The sequence below is a fragment of the Garra rufa genome, chromosome 1, assembly GCF_049309525.1.
Source record: "Garra rufa chromosome 1, GarRuf1.0, whole genome shotgun sequence".
Taxonomy (NCBI): Eukaryota; Metazoa; Chordata; class Actinopteri; order Cypriniformes; family Cyprinidae; genus Garra; species Garra rufa.
Genome location: NC_133361.1, coordinates 27,137,027 through 27,160,848, shown reverse-complemented (window position 1 = coordinate 27,160,848; position 23,822 = coordinate 27,137,027). Strand labels below are relative to the sequence as shown.

At 39.3% G+C, this 23,822-nt stretch overlaps 1 protein-coding gene across 2 annotated transcripts in view; it reads left to right on the top strand.

Moving 5' to 3' along the window:
* Positions 1-23,221, top strand: part of trip10a (thyroid hormone receptor interactor 10a) — a 42,099-nt gene extending 18,878 nt beyond the window's left edge. The window contains exons 4-15 of one of the 2 annotated variants that reach the window (XM_073838191.1): positions 381-528; positions 4,883-4,945; positions 6,634-6,738; positions 6,912-7,040; positions 7,165-7,311; positions 7,571-7,759; positions 11,928-12,092; positions 18,436-18,545; positions 18,763-18,895; positions 18,978-19,066; positions 21,588-21,712; positions 21,795-23,221. In XM_073838191.1, the coding sequence (XP_073694292.1) occupies positions 381-528; positions 4,883-4,945; positions 6,634-6,738; positions 6,912-7,040; positions 7,165-7,311; positions 7,571-7,759; positions 11,928-12,092; positions 18,436-18,545; positions 18,763-18,895; positions 18,978-19,066; positions 21,588-21,712; positions 21,795-21,946 (1,555 nt within the window). In that variant the 3' untranslated portion in view covers positions 21,947-23,221. The remainder of the gene's footprint in view (positions 1-380; positions 529-4,882; positions 4,946-6,633; positions 6,739-6,911; positions 7,041-7,164; positions 7,312-7,570; positions 7,760-11,927; positions 12,093-18,435; positions 18,546-18,762; positions 18,896-18,977; positions 19,067-21,587; positions 21,713-21,794) is intronic. The other variant, XM_073838199.1, reaches the window with a different exon arrangement.
* The last annotated feature ends 601 nt before the right edge of the window (positions 23,222-23,822 follow it).

Below are 23,822 nucleotides of genomic sequence, written 5' to 3'. Positions count from 1 at the left end.
TTTAAAAAATAATACTGTTTTGTGTCACAGAATTGACAGTTTTTAGGCAAGAATGTACCTTTTTTTTTTAAACTTCAAACATGTTAATAAAGATAACGTCTTTTTGAAAATTTGCTTCAGTCTTTTTAGAGATGTGAGCTCCAGGGCGTCAATAAAAAGTGAAATCTTAATAACACTGAAATTGTTAGAGTAGAGTAGAGTTTTGAGTGTTTTGGTCAAACCAGTTCTCAAATTGCTCTGGAATGAATGATTCATAAGTTAAGTGATCCAAATAAACATAATTTTCAAAATTGCAGTAATCACATATGACTGCAATGGTTACATCTACTACCCATGCACATTTCTTGCATTTTATCTCATTTGTGTCACCTTTTTTTTAGGTTCTCCAATCACCAGTCCTTTCTGGACATCCTGAATGAGATGAACGACTATGCGGGCCAGAGGGAGCTGATCGCTGAGAACATGATGATCAATATCTGCATTGAGCTCACAAAGTACCTGCAGGAGCTCAAACAGGAGCGCAAGATGGTGAGAGAATGAGAGAGGCAGATGGAGAAACTGGGCCAGGCTTAAAATAAAGCATGCTGTGGGACAGAGGGCCGGGAAGGACGCAGAGAGGGGGATTGTGGGTATGAAGGAGAGGTGGCAGAGAACATGTCACAGAGCTTGTTTGAGAAGAAACATTGGGGTGTGGAAGTCTCATTTTGATTTGCGCCACACTGTCAAAAGGAATGCTTTGGTGATATTCATAAAGAACAGTAGATGCTCGCCATATAACCTCAGCTGTCTCCTCTTGTTTGTCATGTGGAATTTATGGGACACTATTTTATTGTTAGTGCTTCCTAAGGCAAACATCGCTATTATCATTGCTCATACTTTAGAATTAGGGATTTGAACAAATGACTAACCTAAAGTATGAAACTTTTTCTGCAGCAGACAGGAATTATACGTTAGATTTATGAGGTAAATATGCTCTGTCTGAGAGAGAGGTCTGCTTTTTCTTTATTAGCGTCATATTTTTGCCTAGCAGATGAAAAATGGATGAAAAAATCAGAGATATACATAGGAGGTACCTGAGTATCTAGAGCTAGGCCAGTAAACTAACACCCTAGCAACTATTTGTATATGACCAAGCAAGCACATAGCAGTATGTGACCCTGGACCACAAAACTAGTCATAAGGGTCAATTTTTTGTTTATTCATATTGAGATTGAGATTCATACATCATCTGAAATCCGAAAGCTGAATAAATAAGCTTTCCTTTGATATATGGTTTGCTAGGATAGGACAATATCTGGCCGAGATACAACTCTTTGAAAATCTGGAGTCTGCTGGTGCAAAAAAAAATTAAATTATGAGATAAGTTGTACAAATGTAGTTCTTAGCAATGCATAATACTAATCAAAAATTAAGTTTTGAAATGTTTACGGTAAGAAAATTGATGTTCATGGAACATGATCTTTACTTAATAACCTAGTCATATAAGAGAAATCAGTCATTTTGACCCATACAATGTTTTGTTTGCTATTGCTACAAATATACCCATGCTACTTAAGACTGGTTTTGTGGCCCAGGGTCACATATACTAAAACACTTGCAGTCGTTTGAAAGACAGGGGCAGGTTTAAAGGGATAGTTCACCCAAAAATGAAAATTACCCATTGATTTACTTACCCTCAAGCCATCCTAGGTGTATATGACTTTCTTCTTTCAGACAAATACAATCAGAGTTATATTAAAATTGTCCTGGCACGCTTTGTAATGGCAGTTAATGTGTGTTAATATTAATAGTCCAATAGTGGTCCAATAAAATGCGTCCATCTATCATAAAAAGAGCTTTACACGGCTCCAGGGGTTAAAGGAGAAGTTCATTTCTAGAACAAAAATGTACAGATAATTTACTCACCCCCTTGTCATCCAAGATGTTTATGTCTTTCTTTCTTCAGTCGTAAAGAAATGATGTTTTTTGAAGAAAACATTTCACGATTTCTCCCCATATAATGGACTTCTATGGTGCTCCTGAGTTTTAACTTCCAAAATGCAGTTTAAGGCTACGTTTACATTAATCCGGATACATTTGAAAACGGAGGTTTCATTTTAAAACGCTCTCCGTCCACACTAGCGTTTCCAAGCGTTTTCCAAAAGTTTCTCATCCACACTGAAACGTAGGAAAACATCAAATTCGCCTTACTGTGCATGCGTAAAGCCTCAAATTATACAGACGTAATAAGTTTTCAAACAATTCTTCTGGCGGGATAATTTACGTAAATATCTCATCCACTGACGCGTCTATATCGCGCTCATTCATGTTTTATCTGAAAAGCAGTTGTCGTCATGTTTTGCAGGACAGCAACTGTGAGTAAATTTTCTGTCATCATTTTAGGACTGTAATTTGAAGAGTGTACAAGGTAAATCTATTTAGCAGCAGTGTGACAGTGAATAGCACAGACACGATTACTGGTGTAAACATTGACATCTATTGGTACAAAATGCGTCACATGACTATAAATATGCGTCATCGTTTTCACAGTCCACACTACGTGAAAACGGCGTTTTCAAATTTATCCACTTTGGCCGGAGTTTTTAGAAATAATCGTTTTCTGCGATAAAAACGGGGTTTTCGTGTAAATGAGAGGCCAAACCGCAGGGAAATATCTGCGTCTTCCCTTCGTGTAAACGGGGCCTAAATGCAGCTTCAAGGGCCTCTAAACGATCCCAGCCGAGGAAGAAGGGTCTTATCTAGCGAAACGATCGGTTATTTTCTAAAAAAAAAAAAAAATACAATTTATATACTTTTTAACCTCAAATGCTCGTCTTGTCTAGCTCTGCATGAGTTCAAGAGCATGTCGAAAAACTCTCATCTCATTTTCTCCTTTAAAATCGCCCTACATTGCTGTTTTACTTCTGTAGCAATGTAGGATGATTTTGAAGTTGGAGGAGAAAATAAGATGGGAGTTTTTTGACCTACCCTAATGCTGCGTTCACACCAAACGCGAATATGCGTCTGGCGCGAGTGATTTCAATGTTAAGTCAATGGTAAGACGCGTTTACGCGCGTCTGGAGTTCTTGCGGCGCGAATTGGCGTTTAGCGCGGCGCGGTAGACGCGAATTCGCCTCATTCGTGCGTCTAGTTCGCGCGAATTGAGCGTCTGGCGCGTTACGCGCGATACGCGCGAATTGTGCTTTTTGTGCATCATGCGTTTGACGCGAATTCGCGTCTGCCGCCCGAGTTGAAAAATCTGAACTTCTGCGTCAATTTGCGCCGCGTTAACCAATCAGGAGCCTGCTTGATGCTGTGGCGGCAGGCCCGCCCGGAGTCACTCATTCAAATATGAAACATGAATACTAAATGCCTAGTGCGGTTCTAATGCACAACAAAGCAAGTGTTTTATCACATATATGACACATATTCATTTTGTATTGAATGCTATTTAATCCATATCTAAATCTTAATTATATGAAACATATAGAACAATAATAACTATAATAGTGTGTATACTTTAGTGTGTCTGGACAGTGTTGTGTGAGGAAAATAAAGAAATCACAGGACAGGTTAAATACTTTTGGAGGCTGGCTCCATTTATCTTCAAAACAAAAATAAATAACAGATTTTACAGTAATAACCTGAACAAAAAAATGGCACAGACCTATAGAATTATTATACATCAAAAGAGGAATGACATAAACGAGTAGTTCACTTTTAAAATTAAAATTCTGTCATCATATACTGCTCCAACGCACAGAGGGAAGTTCCGCCGCTCCTGAAATCCCCTCGCTCCGATGCGGGAAAGCAGGTCATCGAACTGCGCGCGGGACAGGCGGAAGTACCGCTGAAAGCGGCCGTCATCCAGGCGCAGCTCCTGGAGCAAGTGATAACTCGCCGAACTGGGTTCGCCTCCGAAGGGTCTGGTGGACCCAAATACGGCGACGATGATCCGTACGCGGCTGTTCTGCTCTCCAGAGCAAATACAGAGCGGTGACTCTCTCGATAAATGACCGAACAACAACAGAATCTTGTAAAAAAGATGGCCGCCAACGGGGTTTGAAACTTTCGCCTCTGACGCGCGTGACGCGCGTAAATTTCGCTTCAAACTTTTGTTTTTACGCGCGTTGATTTCGCTTTTGACGCGCGAATGAACACAAAGTGGTCACGCGAATAACTAGACGCGGCAGGCGCGAATTTAGACGCATATTCGCGTTTGGTGTGAACGCAGCATAACTGTCTTGAACCGGAATACAACGAGTACACGCAAAGCTAGAAGTGACAAGCATTTAAGGTTAAAAAGTATATAAATTGTCAATTTTTTGTTAGAAAATAAGACCCTTCTTCTTAGGCTGGAATCATTTAGAGTCCTTTGAAGCTGCATTTAAACTGCATTTTGATGCATAGATTCTCTTCAAGAGGCCTTTATTAACCCCCCGGAGCCGTGTGGAGCACTTTTTTATGATTGATTGACACACTTTAATAGACAATTGAATATTAACACCCATTCACTGCTATTATAAAGCTTGGAGGAGCCAGGACTTTTTTAAAGATAGCTCTAATTGTATTTGTCTGAAGGATGAAAGTCATATACATCCAGGAATGGCTTGAGGGTGAGTAAATCATGGGGTAATTTTCATTTTTGGTTGAACTAACTCTTTAAGCAAACAAAATGATCTTGGCATATTAAGTTGAGAAGAAACCTATTCATGGATGAATCATTCACAGTAAGATCCACAGGTTAACATGCATTTAGAAAATAAATTTAGAAAAGTGAATCATAGACTTCATGTTGAGGCATAATACAAATCTGGATGTGTTTATTTTAAGTTATGTCAGAAAGCCCAAAGCACACTGACCATGGTTCCACTCTCTCTCTCTCTTTCTCTATAACGTGCAGCATCTGTCAGAAGCCAAGAAAGCACAACAGTCTCTGGAGGGCACCTACAAGCAGCTTGACAACGTAAGTTTCTCTGTGTGACAGGTTGTGATGGAGACTGTCCCACTGTGTCTTTGAACGTGTCGTTGAACAGCCAGATCAGACTGCGCTTGATGAGTTTACATCCCTGTCAGAGGCTTGCATTGCGTCTCTTTGTGGCATAAGCGCTGACTGTGTGGAGAGTGCTCTTTTGTCTGTATTGTTCCTGCTCAGTGTGAGGTTGAATCGGGGGATTGAAAGTGATTGTTTACTGATCGTTTTTGTGGCCATTGTGTTTAGTCAGGTGAGGGTCAGGAGCGTAAACAAACACACACATTCAAATGCTTTTGATGCAGCTGATATTTTCCAGTTAGCTAACAATGAAGAGATATTTCAGACACCTTTAAAGATGACATTCACAATTTATCACATGAATTTATAAATGATTTGCCTGTCATAGCCAGTACTGATACAGTTTAGGTCAAAAGTTTACATACACCTTGCAGAATCTGCAAAATGTTAATTATTTTACTAAAATGAGAGGGATCATACAGTACAAAATGCATGTTATTTTTTTATTTAGTACTGACCTGAATAAGATATTTCACATAAAGGCGTTTACATAATAGTTACAATAAAATGTATAAAAATTACCCCGTTCAAAAGTTTACATACACTTGATTCTTAATACTGTGTTGTTACCTGAATGATCCACTGCCCGCTGTTCTTCAGAAAAATCCTTTAGCCTTTACCACAAATTCTTTGGTTTTTCAGCATTTTTGTGTATTTGAGCCCTTTCCAACAATGACTGTATGATTTTGAGATCCATCTTTTGACACTAAGGACAACTGAGGGACTCATGCAACTATTACAGAAGCTTCAAACGCTCACTAATGTTTCAGAAGGAAACACAATGCATTAAGAGCCTGAAAACTTTTTTTAATCTGAAGATCAGGGTAAATTTAACATGTAAGTAGCTTCTGAAGGGCAGTACTAAATGAAAAAGAATATATGATATTTAGGCAAAATAAGAAAAATGTACATATCTTCATTCTGTTCAAAAGTTTAAACCCCCGGCTCTTAAAGCATTGTTTTTCTTTCTGGAGCACCAGTGAGCGTTTGAAGCTTCTGTAATAGTTGCATATGAGTCTCTCAGTTGTCCTTGGTGTGAAAAGATGGATCTCAAATCATATAGTCATTGTTGGAAAGGGTTCAAAATACACAAAAATGCTGAAAAACCAAAGAATTTGTGGGACCTGAAGGATTTTTCTGACGAATAACGGGCAGTTTAACTGTTAAGGACAACTATCACTAAACAAAATCTGGATAATTCAGGTAACAACACCATATTAAGAATCAAGTGTATATAAACTTTTGAACAGGGTCATTTTTATAAATTCAACTATTATTTTCTATATACTTGTATGTATCTGCTTTTATGTGAAATATCTTATTCAGGTCAGTACTAAATAAAAAAATAACATGCATTTTGCATGATTCCTCTTATTTTGGTAAAATAATTAACATTTTGCAGATTCTGCAAGGTGTATGTAAACTTTTGACCTCAACTTTATATCTGTGGAAGAAAGAAAGTGATATAGGTTTGGAACAACATGAAAGGAAATGCTGACAAAATCTTAATTTAGGGGAAAATACCCATGTAATGGTTGCAAATAAGAGCACGGTGTATGTAAACGCTTTGACTCATGTGGTGGATGTTATTTTCATGGTAGAGCAAAAAGCGATTTGAGAGGGAGTGGAGAGAAGCAGAGAAGGCTGCTCAATATGCAGATAAAACGGATCAGGACCTCAATGCCACCAAAGCCGACGTGGAGAAGGTATTTGTGTTCCCCCAAAAAGTTTTACAGGTCTTGCCACACCCTTGCATGCACATCCTCCCATTCTCCTAACTCATTTCCATCATATCCAAATGCATTTTTGTTGGTTCCCTGTTCCTCTTTATGTACAGTGTCTGATTTCACTTTATCTTTACTTCTGCGTGTAAATGTAGGCCAAGCAGCAGGCTCATATGCGAACACACATAGCAGAGGAGTGTAAAAACGACTATGCTGCGCAACTTCAGAAGTACAACAAAGAACAGAATCAGTTCTACTTCACGGACATGCCCCTTATTTTCAATGTAAGAAGCAGATTCCTCATTTCTAACATGTCGAGGCACATCTGTTCCTCTCCGCTTACTGTAGGAATGATCTGAGACGGTCTTGCAGAGTGCATAGTGATATCTATATGTTTGTTCACTGCAGGGGCTGCAGGACTTGGATGAACGGCGTAGCAAGAAGTTAGCACAGGGTTACATCCTGTTTGCAGACACGGAGCGTCACGTCATGCCCATCATCGGGAAGTGTCTGGAGGGCATAACCCGAGCTGGCACGAATGTCAACGAGAGGAATGTGAGTTCTCAGTTGTGTTTTTAAGAAAAACACTTTTCGTTTCCTGCTCTCAGTAAACCACAAGTGCTGTGGGAGGGCCACTATCCTGCTAGAGTTCAGCTCCGATCCTTATTAAACAAACCTGAACCAGGTAATCAACTTCCAGGCAAATGTGATCAGACAGGTTCGAGCTAATCTCAGCAGGACATTGGCCCTCCGGGGAAAGGATTGGACGACAAGCCAACAAATGGAGTAGCTAACACTTCTCTGTGATATTCAGGACTCGCTGGTTCTTATAGAGCAACACAAGTCTGGCTTTGAGAGACCAGGAGATCTGGAGTTTGAGGATTACAGTCAAGGCATCAACCGGGCCTCCTCGGACAGCAGCCTGGGCACTCCTAAAGGTCCTCTAGAGTTGCTGGGCAAGAACAAGAATAAAACGTTCCGGTTGTTCAATAAGAAGAGCAAGGTAGGCTTCACTACTCTCTGAAGGCAGTTCCTAATGATATTGATTTTTGTGTGGACATGGAAAGTTCTCATTTACCCTGCTGGAAAAGCCCAGCCAAAGATGGCCGAAGATTAGATTAGTTTACTCAACTCAGCTCAACCAGATCTCATCAGCTTGTCCATGCTGATCTACCAGCTTTAACCAGGTAGAATTCAGTCCCAACTGCTGGTAGTCCACATGATCAACCATCTAAATCAAGTCTGTCCAATTCTGCTTCTTGAACACTCCATCCTGAAGAGTTTTTTGTGTTTCTGCAGAGCTTGATTAACTCAATTTTGCTGGAATCTGGCGTCCTAGGTGCAGGATTGGACACCCCTAGTCTAAATGAGCCATGATCAATATTTTACCAACTAGAAGCAATTTTGAACCCAGCCACCAGGACCATAGAATCTGACTTTCATTGGATTTTCCAGCAGGGTTCTACAGTACGTATCCCTAAAGTGGTGTCCAATCCTGGTCCAGTAGGACCATCATTCCAAATTTAGCTCACCATGCTTGTCTGGAAGATTCTGGTAACCTTGAACAATTGGTTCAAGCTCAATAAAAGCAGTGGTTCTCAACTCTGGTCCTTGAGGTCCACTGTCCTGCAGAGTTTACCTCCAACCTTGATCAAACTTGCTTGCCAGTAACTTTCTAGTAATCATAAAGACCTTGATTAGCTTGTTCAGGGGCGTTATATTGGGGTTGGAGCTAAACTTTTTAGGAAAATGGACCTCGAGGGTCAGAATTGAGAACCCCTGGTCTACAGGAAGGTGGCCTTTCAGAAGTAGGATTGGACTGGACTTGGTGTAAGATGATAGAGGAGAGTCACAGTTTGAAGGTAACAGACTGGCTTGAGAAGATTTGAAGGCAAAACATTATAAGTTTTTGAGAGGTCTGACTAGAAAAGGTAGTAGATTCAAAGCTGTGGTTTCTTGCACCTTTTATCTCCCTGCCACAGTTGAAAGATGCATGATGGTTCACAATCTACCTTCACCCTTCCTCACCCCTTTCTCACATTCTCTTTGACCTACCCTAAACAGATCCTTATGGTTTTCCAATGTGCACCCTTTGCATGGCTTTCTGGCTGTGATTGGGGATGGAAAAGCCCCCAGCTCTGTTGTTTAGCTCAGCGTGTGACCCAGTGCTCATTCTGCTGCATCTGTGCTTTTCTTTGGGACACTTCTCCCTCTGCCATGGGCCTTAAAACACACACACTACTGCTATTATATGCTGCATAATATATCCTTCAGTTTCCATCACAATGACACCTTTGTGCACTGTGTGCCATCAGGATAGATGCTCGGTTGCATCTGGTTAAGTTGTTAAGGTGAAAAATCCTCTTAAAATGAGGGTTGGAGGCGATGCATTAGTAAAACATTATCTTCAGTCATGTGATGATTCAGACCTCTGTGCAGGATTCAGTGGATCTTTCTTTGTCCCAGAGGCCTATGTAGGTCTAAAGTGTTTTCTAGGAACACTTCACCTTCATATTAATAACATCATTTCCTGCTCTTCCAATAATCAAGTTTCCTGCTTCTTCAACACATTAGGCTTTTTTTCAAGTGGCCTTCTGCGCTTCCTCTGTCAGCCTATCTAAGCCTGCCAGCTTAACTGCCCAATTTCTGTGTCCTAATCGTGTAGATCCATTCTTTTTCTTGCAAGTTAGTAAATGTGGAGTTTTTGTTGTGTTTTACCAAAGTTGCGCTGCAAATCTGCTTCCTTTTTCTTTTACCCTTAGTAGTTAAGATCAAACATCTTCCTTGATTCCTTGTTGCTTTGCTTTTTGATCACTGTGCATGTTTCCTTTCCGGCTGAAACAGTCACAATGTTGAAAAGCTAAAACCAATTTTAGGGGAAATACTTATTTTTAGCACTAAGCTTTCATTTGTTTACTCATAGGCTTGTAGTGGCGATTGACACAATTTTAGATTAGCTTTAGATTTAAAGCTTTTTTTTTTCTTGTATCAGGGTGAAAACTATTTGCTCTGTCCAACTTAAGTTAGCTGCCCACATATAATTTTTTTTTATTGTCATAGTCACTCCCAATGTAAGTTATTCCAAACAGTAGGAAGCAAAATTATGCTGCCATCTAAGTCACATTTTGGTCAAAAGCAGCATTACATTTACCCTACAACAATAATCTTAGAATGCAATGTATATGTGACCTTGGACCACAAAACCAGTCTTAAGTAGCGAGGGTATATTTGTAGCAATAGCCAAGAATACATTGTATGGGTCAAAATCATCGATTTTTCTTTTATGCCAAAAACCATTAGGATATTAAGTAAAGATTAAAATCCATGAAGATATTTTGTACATTTCCTACCGTAAATTTATCAAAACTCAATTTTTGATTAGTAATATGCATTGCTACGAACTTCATTGGGACAAGGAAGATGTTTGCACCCTCAGATTCCAGATTTTCAAATAGTTGTATCTCGGACAAATGTTGTCCTATCCTAACAAGCATACATTATTTGAAAGTTTTGTGGTCCAGGGTCACATATATTTTTAAAAATAGATAGGATAGGAAGTTGTTAGCATAGCAACAAGCTAGTGCCAGACTCTTTGAATCTTGAAACTTGTGTTCTTCAAATAGTTAGTTGGCTAATATTACCTTCTTTTGAAATCAACTGTGAGGATACCTCTGTAGACAAGCTCACTTGTTTTTGGAACAGGGCTAGTATGCATAGCAAATTCACTTAAATAATAGGATTCCTTTCATGTCCAGGCCTATTTGTTGCTATGTAGTCCAACAGAAGCCTCTGAATGTTGTTTGGGCAAAAAGTGGCTCCACTTTTTAGATCCAAAATAAGGTTAGACAAAAACATAATCTCAATTTTGTTTTTGGAGATAGTGTACATTTGGCCATTCTTACTCTGCCAACAGCACAAATTCTCCAGCAAAGTTCCTACTTATAAATTTGGCTATCGTGAATTCAATGTTATGTGCATTCAAGTGATTTTCCTTGGAATTAAATGAATATTTTGGTGTAGTTTGACAATTTGACGAATACCCCTTTTCTGTCAAGCCAGTTTGAGTGCTGGTTCAGAGACAGAGCCTAGTTTAAAATCGGTTCTTTGCCTTTCGACACCCAAAGCACCAGCTCTGAACTAGGAAAAAATGGTTCGTAAGTAGCATCAAAACATTGCTGTTCTAGAAGTAAGAACCGCTTTGTGTCAGGGGCTGGGTTACCGTGATCAAAGTCTTGAGCCCCATTTTTCAAATGGGAGCTAGACACGAACACATTGGATTCAATGTGTATGAATGCCAATGTAGGTTCGCAAAGCCATTAACATCAATAGCAAAGCTAAGCCTGCCATTGTAGATATCAGAGTTGTTTGGGATGTGTCAGTGCTGTGCGGACCAATCGACGTGTGGGGTTAAAGTACCTTGAGGGCAATTCAAAAGTGCAGCAGTTCCAGGAGTCCCGCGCCCTTTTTTATATAGCGGAAGCATTGCTGGGAAAGATGAGACATATACAGTGACTTACGACCTGACTCTCTGGTGGCTCTCTAGCCCGGGGAAAGGCAGACCGATTCTTAGAAGGCTCACCAGTCAAACCAACTCTGAACCAGCAATATCACTGGCTCTGAACTAACACTTATGGCTTGATTGGTCATTTTTGTGCCGTTATGTAGATTGGCTAATATGTGTAGTCCAACACCCAATACTGTTAGTATCACAAAGTTACCAAATTTATATATGGCCATTAACAATTACCTTCGCCATTGTAGTGTTATTGACATGACCCCAACTTCATGCCAACTTCAATTCAAACATCACTTGAAGGCCACATAATTCATTGAACAAGGCCAAGAATTTATTGTTTTCTGCTGGAGCCATTGTTTGCTTCTTCATCTGGCTGATTGCATTGCTGGTTGTTGGGGCTTGTGGATTTGGGGCTCTTCTGGGTTTGGGTATTTTCTGTCTTGCTTCTCTTGGCTCTTGCTGAGGTTGGTCCAGTGTTGTCCTCGTTGCTGTTTTGATGTTGCTTTGAGGTGTTTGATGGTGTCTCTTTCTTTTCCCTTGTCATTTGTGTTTTTTTGTTTTTTTTTGTTTTTACCCTTCTCTGTCCTTCCCACCATCCCTCTCCTGCCGTCCTGTCCCTGTGTTCCTCTGGGTTTGTGCCTGGTGTCTGTCCCAGCTCCCCTCGTCTTCACTCAGCCCTTACAACACCCCCCCCACCCCCTCGCCCGCTAACGGACCCCCCTCCCCCAAGTTTGGCCGGGACCCTCTGTCGTACTGTTTGAAGGAAATCAATAAGACAGTCAAACCTCGAATCTCTTCCTTCCGGACCCTCAAGAGAACGGTGAGTGTGATAGGTCAGGGATCAAGCAAACTGACTAAACCTGTGTACTGCTGTCTCTTTAAGGCGTTCAGCAGCACTGATCTGGGTCTGAGTAGTGGTCACATGCACTTGAATGATCACTGAAGTAGAAACCACAGCTCTTTCACTACTAACCTTTAGTCACAACAACACCAGCTCTGCATCTATTCCTGCCACACTCTTTAATACAACATTTAAGGCTGGCGTCACAACTAGCCAACTTGCTGAAATCTCACCCTCTTATGTCAGTGACTTGGCAATTGAGATAGGAAGTTTGGTGACAAACTGAACGCCTCTGACATTTCCCTCTCTTTCTCATGCATTTTGACGTCCCATATTGGCAGCAAATCAACAAAAAGCTTGCTGAAATAAAAACAGGAGCACCATGCAAATGTAACACGTTGTCAGATTGAATCAGGATTCAGTTCATGCCGTAACTTTGTCCTTTGAGTGAGTGTGATGTGTGTTTGTCCCTCCGGGGCTTGTAGTACACTCATGTGTGCCGGCAGCGCTTGTCAGCTTCTGTGAAAACATGACTTACTTTCAGTAGAAAAAGGGCTGTTCTGCTTCTGCATTCTTATTTTATTAGTCATGTAAGTTTAGGGCGAACCCCAGAGAAATGCATGTTTACACAATCAGCGTTGACAGTCAGCATTTGTGCTGTTCTGTGAATCAGAGCTTAATGGTCACTGACACATGGGTCCTGCAGACTAACTAGGGCTGTGGCAATACAATCATGTATCATTATTCTTTTTCCCATGGTATTGCATTAATACTTCAGGTCCCTACAAGAAGCAGGTCACCTAAAAAGCTTAAACTTTGAAACTAGTGTTTCAAACTGCGGTTAGAGCTGCTTTTGTTAGATGTGATACTGGACCTGCATGAGAGACACTAAGAAATCGGCTAGTGTGATGCCAGCTTATAAAACACTGTCTGTTTATATCTCTCTTCCTCAGTTTACTCCAGAGAAGCTCACGGTAATCATTTTGAAGTGGTGTGGGCTGTACGTGCTGTACACGTATATTACACTCCCTCTGTTTTTATCGGATCGTTTTCTGCTTGTGAGGATTGCACAATATGACCACCTCTACATCCTCACTGAAATTACAAATTTCCTATAATTCACTATTGTAGAGGTGGCCATTCTCAATGAAAAGGCACAGCAGCCTCTGGGTTAATTTACAGTACACTATTCATCATGGCTCTTAAACAGTGACAAGCCATTCCAGGGTGAGACACTGCAACACAAAGAATCTATGCACCAATGCTTAAGCCAGGCTGTTATGGTGTACTGTATTGAAGATGTTTTAAAGTTGCATTGATAAATCTATGCACATGGTTTAAATTAATTGAGTTACTCAAAGGAATATTCCAGGTTAAATGGCACTTTAGCTCTATTGACCTCATTTGTCTCTTGGGTTTGTAAAAGCAATGGGACATTTACAGTGTGGAGGTCGATAGGGCAGGTCTATAGCATTATGAATAAATGCTATACAATATGAAACTTGATCAATAACAATATCAAATCTTTTTTGATAGTAAAGCCAGGGTTTGAAATTAACACCCGCCAACCTGCCAAATGCACATAAAAATCAGCTATGGCAGGTAATGCTGTCAAATCACTAACCGGTTTTACTTTTTGTAAATTTTGTACACTTATTAATTTAAGCAAGTTCATTTAAGCCAATTCCGTGCAGATTTTGCCAAAATACTGAACTTGTGAGTCATAAAGATATATTAAATACAGTCTAATTTCACAGCATTTGCTCATGTTTAGCTTACTTAAACACACCCGACATACAATGTTGATTTGCAACGCCCGCTTTGTCACATCCAGTGTGGCCAGCCTTAAGCTGTTGGTTTATTTAGGTAATTTATTATAATTTTTTTGGCTAGTAGAATGAATGGCCGGTAATTTTATATTTTAGTGGCCAAATTGGCCTTTGAGTGAAAAAGTTAAAGCTGTCATGAACTGCTTTGTTTTTTTATGTTGTACTGAGGCCCACTTATAATGTTATCACGATTTTTACATCAAAAACATCATTATTCAGAAGTAATAGGCTATTTTCTGTCTTGCTTTCAACTCCCCTCAGCAGAACGCTCTGTTTGAATAGGCATGGCGGATTGTAGAGTGGGAAGTAAAGGCCCACTACTATGATTGGCTAACAATGTACATTAATTTCTCATAGATGGATGTCACTATGATTTAGGTTTAAAATGCATAAATAACTCCGTACATATGAAATGATCTGTAAGAAGAGGCAAAGCAATAATGACCACATAATGAAAAGCGTTACACATTTGTTTCGACATCACTGTCAGATCCAGTATATGCAGCACAGCATTGTCTTTTAGTTTTAAACTTTTTTAAAAACCTGTGTTCTCTCTGGTAAACACTATGCGTAAATCGGTGGGCGGGGCTAAACGGGCAGCGATGTTGGCAGACTGCTTTCAATATAACTAGTTTTTAGATTAACAAAATGTTTTTATAGTACAATGACCTCTTATGTCAAAAGTTAAAGGGAATTTTGGTTTCTCAGTTCATGACCCCTTGAAATTCAAACCTGAGTAAAGCCAATATATTTTGACAGGGTTAGTATTAGGCTAGGCTTGCTACCAACCCCGGCTGCTCAAAGTAATATCCAACCTTATAATCTAGAGCCAGTAAACAAACCAAAGTCCAAAGTATATTTCAGTTTTGAAGCAATTGCTTAGCATATACATACAGCCAACTGCATTGCCTTTCCAAGTATATTCCATTTCATAGCTTGCCCAAACAAAGCCACTTTACACATGTACACTTGAAAGTGTAATCCCTGTCCGATGTCTGCACTATTTGCCAGGCTTTGTATTTGTTTAACTAGAGTTTCAGGTATCTCTTAAGCCTCTCACACCACCAGCATCTGTCAACGTCTCATCTGTTACTTCTTCAATCATGAAACAAAGGTTTGGTGTTGCCACTACAAATTGGTGCTGAAAAAAATCATGTGAATGGTTAGAAAGTACTATGCTGATAAAAACTGAAGTGTACTTTGGTTTTTAGACCCAAATGGAGTATAATTTTACATTCCTGTGATTTCCAACCAAGGCTCATGAAAATATGTGCCTCTATATACATTTCTGTAACACCATAATTACATACCTTACTGCACGTTTTGCAGCAGTTTTCAAAGTGAAATGTCCAGAGAGTGGCGCTAAAACATGTTCAATATGTGACTCTGGCACGCTTTTAGCCGGTACTTTGATTAGTAGTAAATCTCCATCACGTGCGTTCCGCTCAGGTTCCGCTGGAGCGGCAATTAATACACAGAGACATATCTCTGACAAGCTACGCCATATCGAGCTTAATATCGAATGCGATATTGAGCGCGATATGGCGTAGCTTGTCAGAGATTTACTAATTAGAAAACTCATGCATATGAAGCTGTATATGTGACGACAACATTCAAAACGATCAGTTTTCAAATCACGCAGAATGTTAAAATTGTTTGTCATAACATAATATTCTGCAAGTAATTGTGTGAAAATTTGGCTTTATTAATCAAAACTCTGTACCTGTAAGTCATACTTTTTTGTGAAAAGGAATACAAGTTGTAAGACTTTTTTTTGCCTCTATTGTTCATTTTGACTGGAAACTGCAGTGATTTGTACATATAGGTATGTTTTCTTCAGTTTTGCAGTTTTGCACGTATTCCCAATGAGCCTATGTTGATGATTTCAGTTGTACACATATGCCAAGCACTTGGATCAAAACTAAGCTTTGTTCCTAGAACAGTAGTCCTAATTTAAAAGAATTATATATTTTATAGAGCAAATATGAAACATTTCATGAAACATGTCTCCTTAAAGGAGACATCGGATGCCCATTTTCCACAAGTTGGTTAAAATTCCTCAATGGTTGTTTAAAACTCTTTTTTACATGCTCAGAAACAGCTTTGTTCACAGCGATCTATTTTGGCGCATGCCTCTTTAATTTTGGTGCATGTGTTGTTTTTGACAACCATCTTAGATTTAGTCTTAGTCTTAGTCTTTTGGACTAAAATGCTTCTTAGTTTTAGTCAAATTTTAGTCACTTCTAAATGTGATAGTTTTAGTCCAATTTTAGTCGACGAAAAGTCAAAAAGGTTTTAGTCTAGTTTTAGTCAAAAAAAGGGGAAAAAGTAGTCTTTTAACAAATTAATGTAGGCCAGTAAGTATTTTGCTGTTGGGTAGTGTCACTTATAAGTTCTGAAAATAGCAGACCTATAGTTCAACACAATGTGAGCTTCCGGATCGACTATTTTTACCAATAATTACAATAATGAAGGAATGTTTTAGAACATAAAAGACAAACAAGGATGGAATGCTAAAACGGCTTGCCATACTAGTATAGCAAAGAGTATTTAATGCTAAAACGGCTTGCCATAGCGTCAGATACTTTTTAAGTTTTAATTGGCATGCACAATAAGCGGAAATGTCATGCATTTTAAACGTCTGACGGACCACCCACTAACATTTTCGTCTATTCTCGTCTCGTCAACGAAAACTCACACACGTCACGTCATGTTTTAGTCATCAACGAGCCAGTTTTATCTCGTCATCGTCTTGTTATCGTCATGAAAAAAGTGGCGTCAACGAAATGATTTCGTCATCGTCATCGTTGACGAAAACAACACTGTTTGATGGCGCATTACCATCAAAAACAAAACTAATTCACTGCATCCTCAGTGGCTCTGATGTCAGGAGAAAATGTAGACTCTTATGTTCACTTTTACATCCAACTCCAAAACACCTGCATTGTTTACGAAACATTGTCACTACTAGTGTTGTCAAAAGCACTGACTTCGGTACCAGTCGTGGATCAATTCTGAGATCTTCCGAATGCATCGCCTTTCTCTTTGGAATCGATTCTGAGCTTACATTTTAAGAGCAGATGGCGCTCTAATCTAGTTTTTATCCGCACACTCAAATACTCTCGAAGAAGAGTGCTGAAGAGCACTTGTGCGTTGGCTGAGTCGTGTAATTTCACCTTGGCTCAGAATGCTTTCATGATGCAAGATTAATGTAAACAGCCCACTGTGAACACCCTTGTAATTCGCTTCAAATTTTTCGAATTGTATGAATGGTTATTTTAGGTTCAAGTGCATGTAAGGATTTGGAAACGAGCAGAGCACGGCTGTTTCTTAAGTGCTGTTCAAAACTAAGCTCAGAATCGCGAGAAAAAATCGCAATGTGTTCGGAAATTTCAGAATCGATGCTCGATTTATTGTCGTTAACCGCTAAATGGTACTGAAATTTGGAAAACGTCAATCAGCCTGTTTAAGATCTGCTCAACAGCGCTCAAATGTCAAGTCAAGTGTGTTCAAGTGTGTGTAAAGATTTGGAAACAAGCAGAGCATAGCTGTTTCTAAAGGAAGCAGTGCCATCTGCTGTTTAAAACTAAGCTCAGAATCTATTTGATAAAGAATCGTGATGTGTTCGGAAATCTCAGAATTGATGCTGAATCATTTCTCGATTTATCTTCCCATTCCTAGTCGGTACTAAAAGCCAATCAGTGCTATTTAAGAATCTGCTCAACAGCGCTTAAATGTTAGCAGGAAATGGATGTTTTAAAAAATTCAGTACCGATAGGAACCGAAGTCGGTACTTTGGCAACACTAGTCACTACAGCTGTTCAAGTACGGATAAAATTGCAGACGGCGTACAACTGGCTGAGGTTGGAAATATGCTAATACGAAACAGTCCCTCAGCAGTTGTGGGCGGAGCCTGTGCAGTTTGACATCATACTGCTCAGAAAATAAAAATTACTTGATATTTTTTGATGATTTAAAAAAAGAAGTGAATGATTTTTTTCATTGTAGGGTGGTTGTGTCCACACACTGTGAAGACACATTTAAATGCGAAAACCATTTGCATCCGATGTCCACTTTAATGCTTCATGTAACACATATTAGCTTCACATTTCTTCTTCAAATCCCTCTAGCTGCATAGATCGACAATATGCCACCGATTCTTTATTTAATCTAGGAAGTTCCTTTGAGTAAACTGTTTATTTGCCGCTTGTTTAAGCATTTCTCCTTGACTTACCTGTCATAAATGACAAATGTGTTGCCGAAATCTTGTTAAAGCACAGCCTGTAGTGTTTAAATGCAACAATTCTAACAGATGGTATAATTATCCTGGTGATAAATTGCTACAGTACATCTTTTCCCTCTGCAAACCTGAACTCTCACTGTGGGGTCTCTGGTTCACGTCTGTCACTGCTTATGCTTGTGGTGTTGGTGGGGTGGCTGTTTGTTTGTGTGAATCTCTGTGAGTGACCCTATCTCCCTGCCCATCTCCTCAGTCTGTGGACACAGAGGGCTTCACCCATCTTCCTCCTGAGCAGCGCAGGAAACGCTTACAGCAGAAGATCGATGACATCAGCAAGGAGCTGCAGAAGGAAATGGATCAGAGGTGAGTCGCCTGCCGTCTCTCCGACAACTATTGCCATGACAACCAGCCATAGCTGACTCCACAGGGTTGCTGAGGTCCAGGCTTTGTTTACTAAGCTCTTCAGGTCTCTGAGGAATCAGTGGGGTTGAGTGCCACAAGCAACCGTATCTGTTTGTTCTTTGTCTTTCTCTGTTACGATCAAGATAGCTTAAATAAATATATTTATGTCTCTGTGCAGTGAGGCTCTGGGTAAAATGAAAGATGTCTATGAAAAGAACCCTCAGATGGGAGATCCTGCCAGTTTGGCACCTCAGATCACTCAGACGGCACAAAACATGGAAAGACTGAGAGGAGAACTCAACAAATATGAGGTTTCTGTTTAGTACTCTCTGTAAATCTTTTATACGCTTTATGAAGACTTTCTCAACATGCTCGTGTCTTGTTTTGTTGTAGTCCTGGCTCACAGAAGCAGGGGGCCGAGGAGACTCGATACGATACTCTACACACTCTCTGAACAATAACGGTGCTCATAACCCCAACAGGTCAGTTTGATTTCAACAAACGTTTTTTCTGATTATGGTGTGCATTTTCATTAAATGAGAGTTCACCCAAAAATGAAAATTCTGTCATTAATTACTCACCCTCATGTCGTTCCATCTGGTAAGACCTTCGTTCATCTTCAGAACACAAATGAAGATATTTTTGATGAAGTCTGAGAGCTTTCTGAACCTGCATAGACAGACTACCATGTTCAAGGCCTAGAAGGCTAGTAAGGACATCGTTCAAATAGTCCATGTGACATCAGTGGTTCAAACTTAATGTTATAAAGCTACAAGACTATTTTTTGGTGCGCAAAGAAAACACGGAAGAGAAGAAATTGCTAAATGAAGACATTATTTTTTTTCTTTACGCACAAAAAGTATTCTCGTAGCTTCATAATATTATGGTTCAACCACTGATGGTACAAGGATTATTTTAACAATGCCCTTACTAGCTTTCTGGGCCTTGAATGTGTCAGTTGCATTGCTGTCCATACAGGGTCAGAAAGGTCTTGGATTTCATCAAAAATATCTTAATTTGTGTTCCGAAGATGAACAAACGTCTTTATGGTTTGGAATGACATGAGGGTGAGTAATTCACAGCTATTGGTATTTTCTTATATACAAGTTATATACAAGAGTGTTTCTAGGACTAAGACTTGCATGTTGTTTTCCTACATCTCTCTTGTGTGAATACCATAGACAACCATTTTATTCACTATTGGTAATTCTACTCAGTAATTTAATCAAGTCATTTTTATTTGTGTACTTGACAACAGCACACGAGAGTGCAGTGATTTGCAAATTGCAGGTCATGAGACTCGTTTTCGTGCGTCTGTATGCTTATTTTAAAAACAAATCTGAAAGAAATAGCCCCTAAATAATAAAACATTACATAATTGGACCAGACTAACTTTAGAAGCTTTAGAAGTCAAAATGATCCTTGTTTTATTTCCACGTCATTGAGCGTGAAGCTGTCGCTAGACTACAGTCCTACAATTCATTATACAATTCAGATTTAGATCTGAAGGGCATTTGCATAAGACCTTGTATCCAGTCTGCAATAGTTTTTTAATGTCGGAAATTATTATGGGGGTGCCATTATTTTGATGATTTGAAATGGTTGCACTCGGTGAGCTACAGGTGCAACCTGTTACTATTTTTACCACAACACAATTTGGAAAATTAATTACTAAAGTGATGCCACATTGTGCAACATTTGGTTGTAATTTTCAGTCAAAGGGCAACAAGAGAAGCGATGCAAGTCTTCATTGCTTTCCTAGCGATAGGAAGAGGAGAAAAGAATGGGAAGATGCCTGTGGATGAATAAAACTTTCTAAAGACTTTCTTTTGTTATCTCCGCTTTAGTCCCTTTAGTAGACCACAGCTACTGAAAGAGCTTACAAACGGCAGGAAAAGAAAATGCTAAATACCATCCGGGCAGGATGTAAACATGCCTTGCCTTGTTTTTCTTGTTGCCATTAGTCTGAAAATTACAACCAAACGCCACACAATGTTAGTATTTTATTTCCTAAATTGTGTATTTTAGAGAATAAAGTAAAAATAGCAACAGGTAGCGCTAGTAGCTCACCAAGTGCAACCATGTCACGTCACAATATGCATAAACAATGTGAAATTTTTCTAAATAACTTAAACCTTTGATGGGTTTTCTACTACACAGTTCACATTATATTAAGCCAAACGAGTCTTAAAGGAACACTCCACTTTTTTGGAAATAGGCTCATTCTCCAACTTGTTAATATGGACGAATATATCCTTTATAATATGGCCGAAGCAGGCGCAGTAATATCACGCAGTGCCTGGAATTAGTTCCCAGCTAGGTTAGTATTTGCACATGTGCTGCGTGATATTACTCCGCCTGCTTCGGCCATATTACGGCAGCAAACTTCCTTGACTATTACGCCGGAATGGAAGTGTAGTTCCTAATCTTATCGGCCTAGAAAATCACAGCTTTACATTTTCCGCCGGTCTTAGTACACGATATAACTACAGAAGAGTCAAGTTTTAAATAGGACAAATACCGAAACTCATTGGTCATTTTTGAACGCGATGCTATTGGTCTAATAGGATTCAATGATCTATGCTAAGCTATGCTAAAAGTAATATCGCCAGAACAGGAGAACGGCTGAATGGATTTCAAAATGGTAAAAATCAGCTTATTAACTCGGGGGGAGTTGGAGAATGAGCCTATTTCCAAAAAAAGTGGAGTGTTCCTTTAATTGCCAGGGTTCCCTTTAAGGTCCAATTCTCATGATTAACAAACCATTAACTATTACTTTTGCCTCTATAAACTAAGTTTAGTTTAGTTTATTTCCTAATTAATAGTAAGTAAGGTAGTTGCTGAGTTTAGGTATTGGGTAGGGTTAGGGTAGAATATGGTCAGGCAGAATATGTACCTTATAAGTACTAATAAAACTAGGTTTCTAGAAATGTTATTGCTTGAATCTGGTTATGCTGATTGAGTTATGTTTACATAGTCAGAATTTTCCCATGCACTTTTCAGTCCTGGAGCTCTCTCAGATGACACCGACTCCTCCCAGGCCATCTACACTGAATTTGATGACGACTTTGAAGACGAGGAACTCGCCGCACCTATTGGTCAATGCACAGCACTCTACAATTTCCCAGGTACAATTATACAGCTTCGCACAAGCACTTGCGAATATCATATCCGCCTCTTTTTCTCTGAGACTCCTCTATCTGTTCACAGGCTCCAGCGAGGGAACCATCTCCATGCAGGAAGGAGAAGTGCTGTCTGTGGTAGAGGAGGATAAGGGCGACGGATGGACGCGAGTGCGCCGGAACAACGGGGACGAGGGCTACATCCCAACTTCTTATGCTACAATCACGCTTAATAAATGACCTCATCCCTTTTTCATCCGCTTCGGCAGAGATGCACTATACCAAACACTATGAGTAGCTTCAGATTACCACTCACTATGTCCCAACATGGCTTGCTGCTCCTCTCAGAGGGATAATTTAGGGGGGGATTCACTGCACAATGGGCTAATACACTCCTCCTCTGAGGATGAATGAGTATCTCAGGGTGTGTATTATGTGAGTAAATGAGGTAGAGAAGGTTGGAATAATTTTCTCCTTATTTTGCATGGAAAACAATGCAGCAGGGGGCCATGTACTCACAGCTATTGCTCAACAGACACATCAGTTCCTGTGGTGACTCTGTCTGATGGTGACTTTGGATAGCAGTCTATCAGCAGAGCTGAGATATTTTGTCTGACCATGATCCACTCAACGTGTTTTTTACTAAGATCTTCCATCTGCAACTTGATGATGTGATTCCACGTCTGGAGCGAAAAGCGTAACTATCTCCGCTGGCAGAAATCCAGCAGCTTTTTAACTTGAAGTATTTGCTTTGATGTGGCCAAAAATGATGTTTTACAGCAGTAAGTGTTGCGTATGCTTCCCTAAGTGTGCAGTAACATGAACACCACATCTTCAAGTTAAGATCTAACATTTTTGTGTATAGAACATACTGAGCGCCCATTATTAAGCAACTCTTTTTTTTTTTTTTTTTTTTTCATAAGACTGTTACACAAATACTCAAGTCGATGTACTCCGCAGTACAAAATTATGACAATCAAATCTTAAAATCTTCATAAAAAGCCACACTTTTCAAATCTAAATATATGTAGTACAATAAATAGTTTGTTGAAATAAAAGAATATAATTTATTGAGTATATAAATAAGTGTTTGTATAATAAATAAACAATCACATTTATATAAGAGGTGACTGCACACATTTGCTATTTCAGATAGATCAGCAGAGCACAGTGTACTCGCAACTAAGAAAAACTATTTTAGGTGACCAAGGCAAATTTAGGAGTTTCATATATAAAGATATATGAAATAATATATTTTAGGCATCACAACACCACTATTGTCTTATTAGCTTTTTATTCTTGATGAATAAAGATTGTATAGTTAAGAATAGATTTCTAAATGCAAGGGTTCACGCCTCTGTGTTCCGCTTTTTTGTTTTGTTTGTCTTTGAATGAGTCCAAGGCAGAATGGTTAATGTTTAGCTAAGTCAAGGTGCCTTCAACTTTGTGTATGTACCGTACTCAGAATACACTATTTTATTGTCTTTATAAATGTCAAGCACATTTCCAAGTTGACATGATATCTTGTTTTCTTTATGGTCAAATTCTGAAATTTTAAGCAAGTCATATACCTTTTGTTAAGATGTGTTAATTTTGTAAACATTGAGTTTACATGTTGATCATAGAAATTTTATTGTTTTTCATAGCTAACAAGCGCCACCTGCTGGTAATATGAGGTTGCTGCTTGTTAAGTGGAACTGTCATAAGATCATAAAGTGAAAAACGTACTTTTTTTTGTGAAGCAGATAGTCATGTTAAGTGACTAATAATACAACAACACTGCGACTTCCTCAGAATTTACATTAACTATTATAAACAGAGCTAAATAGATCTGCTATGTTTCAGTACTAAAACCTGAAGGAAGAAGGGAAGCCACGGTTGGGAAATTTATCATGGGTTATTAAAATAAAACTTGTTTTAAGTAGGCCTGTTGTTAACCACAGACATTATTTCACTAATAAATCAGTCGTAAAAGAACCAAATAAGCACAATTGTGACCGTACGTCAGTTGACTTCTATATTTAACGCCATATATCTCATTGCTTCCCATTCACACCCTAAAGTTATGCTAATGCTAATGAACTATATTACTCGGCAAATTTCATGCTACTGCTCA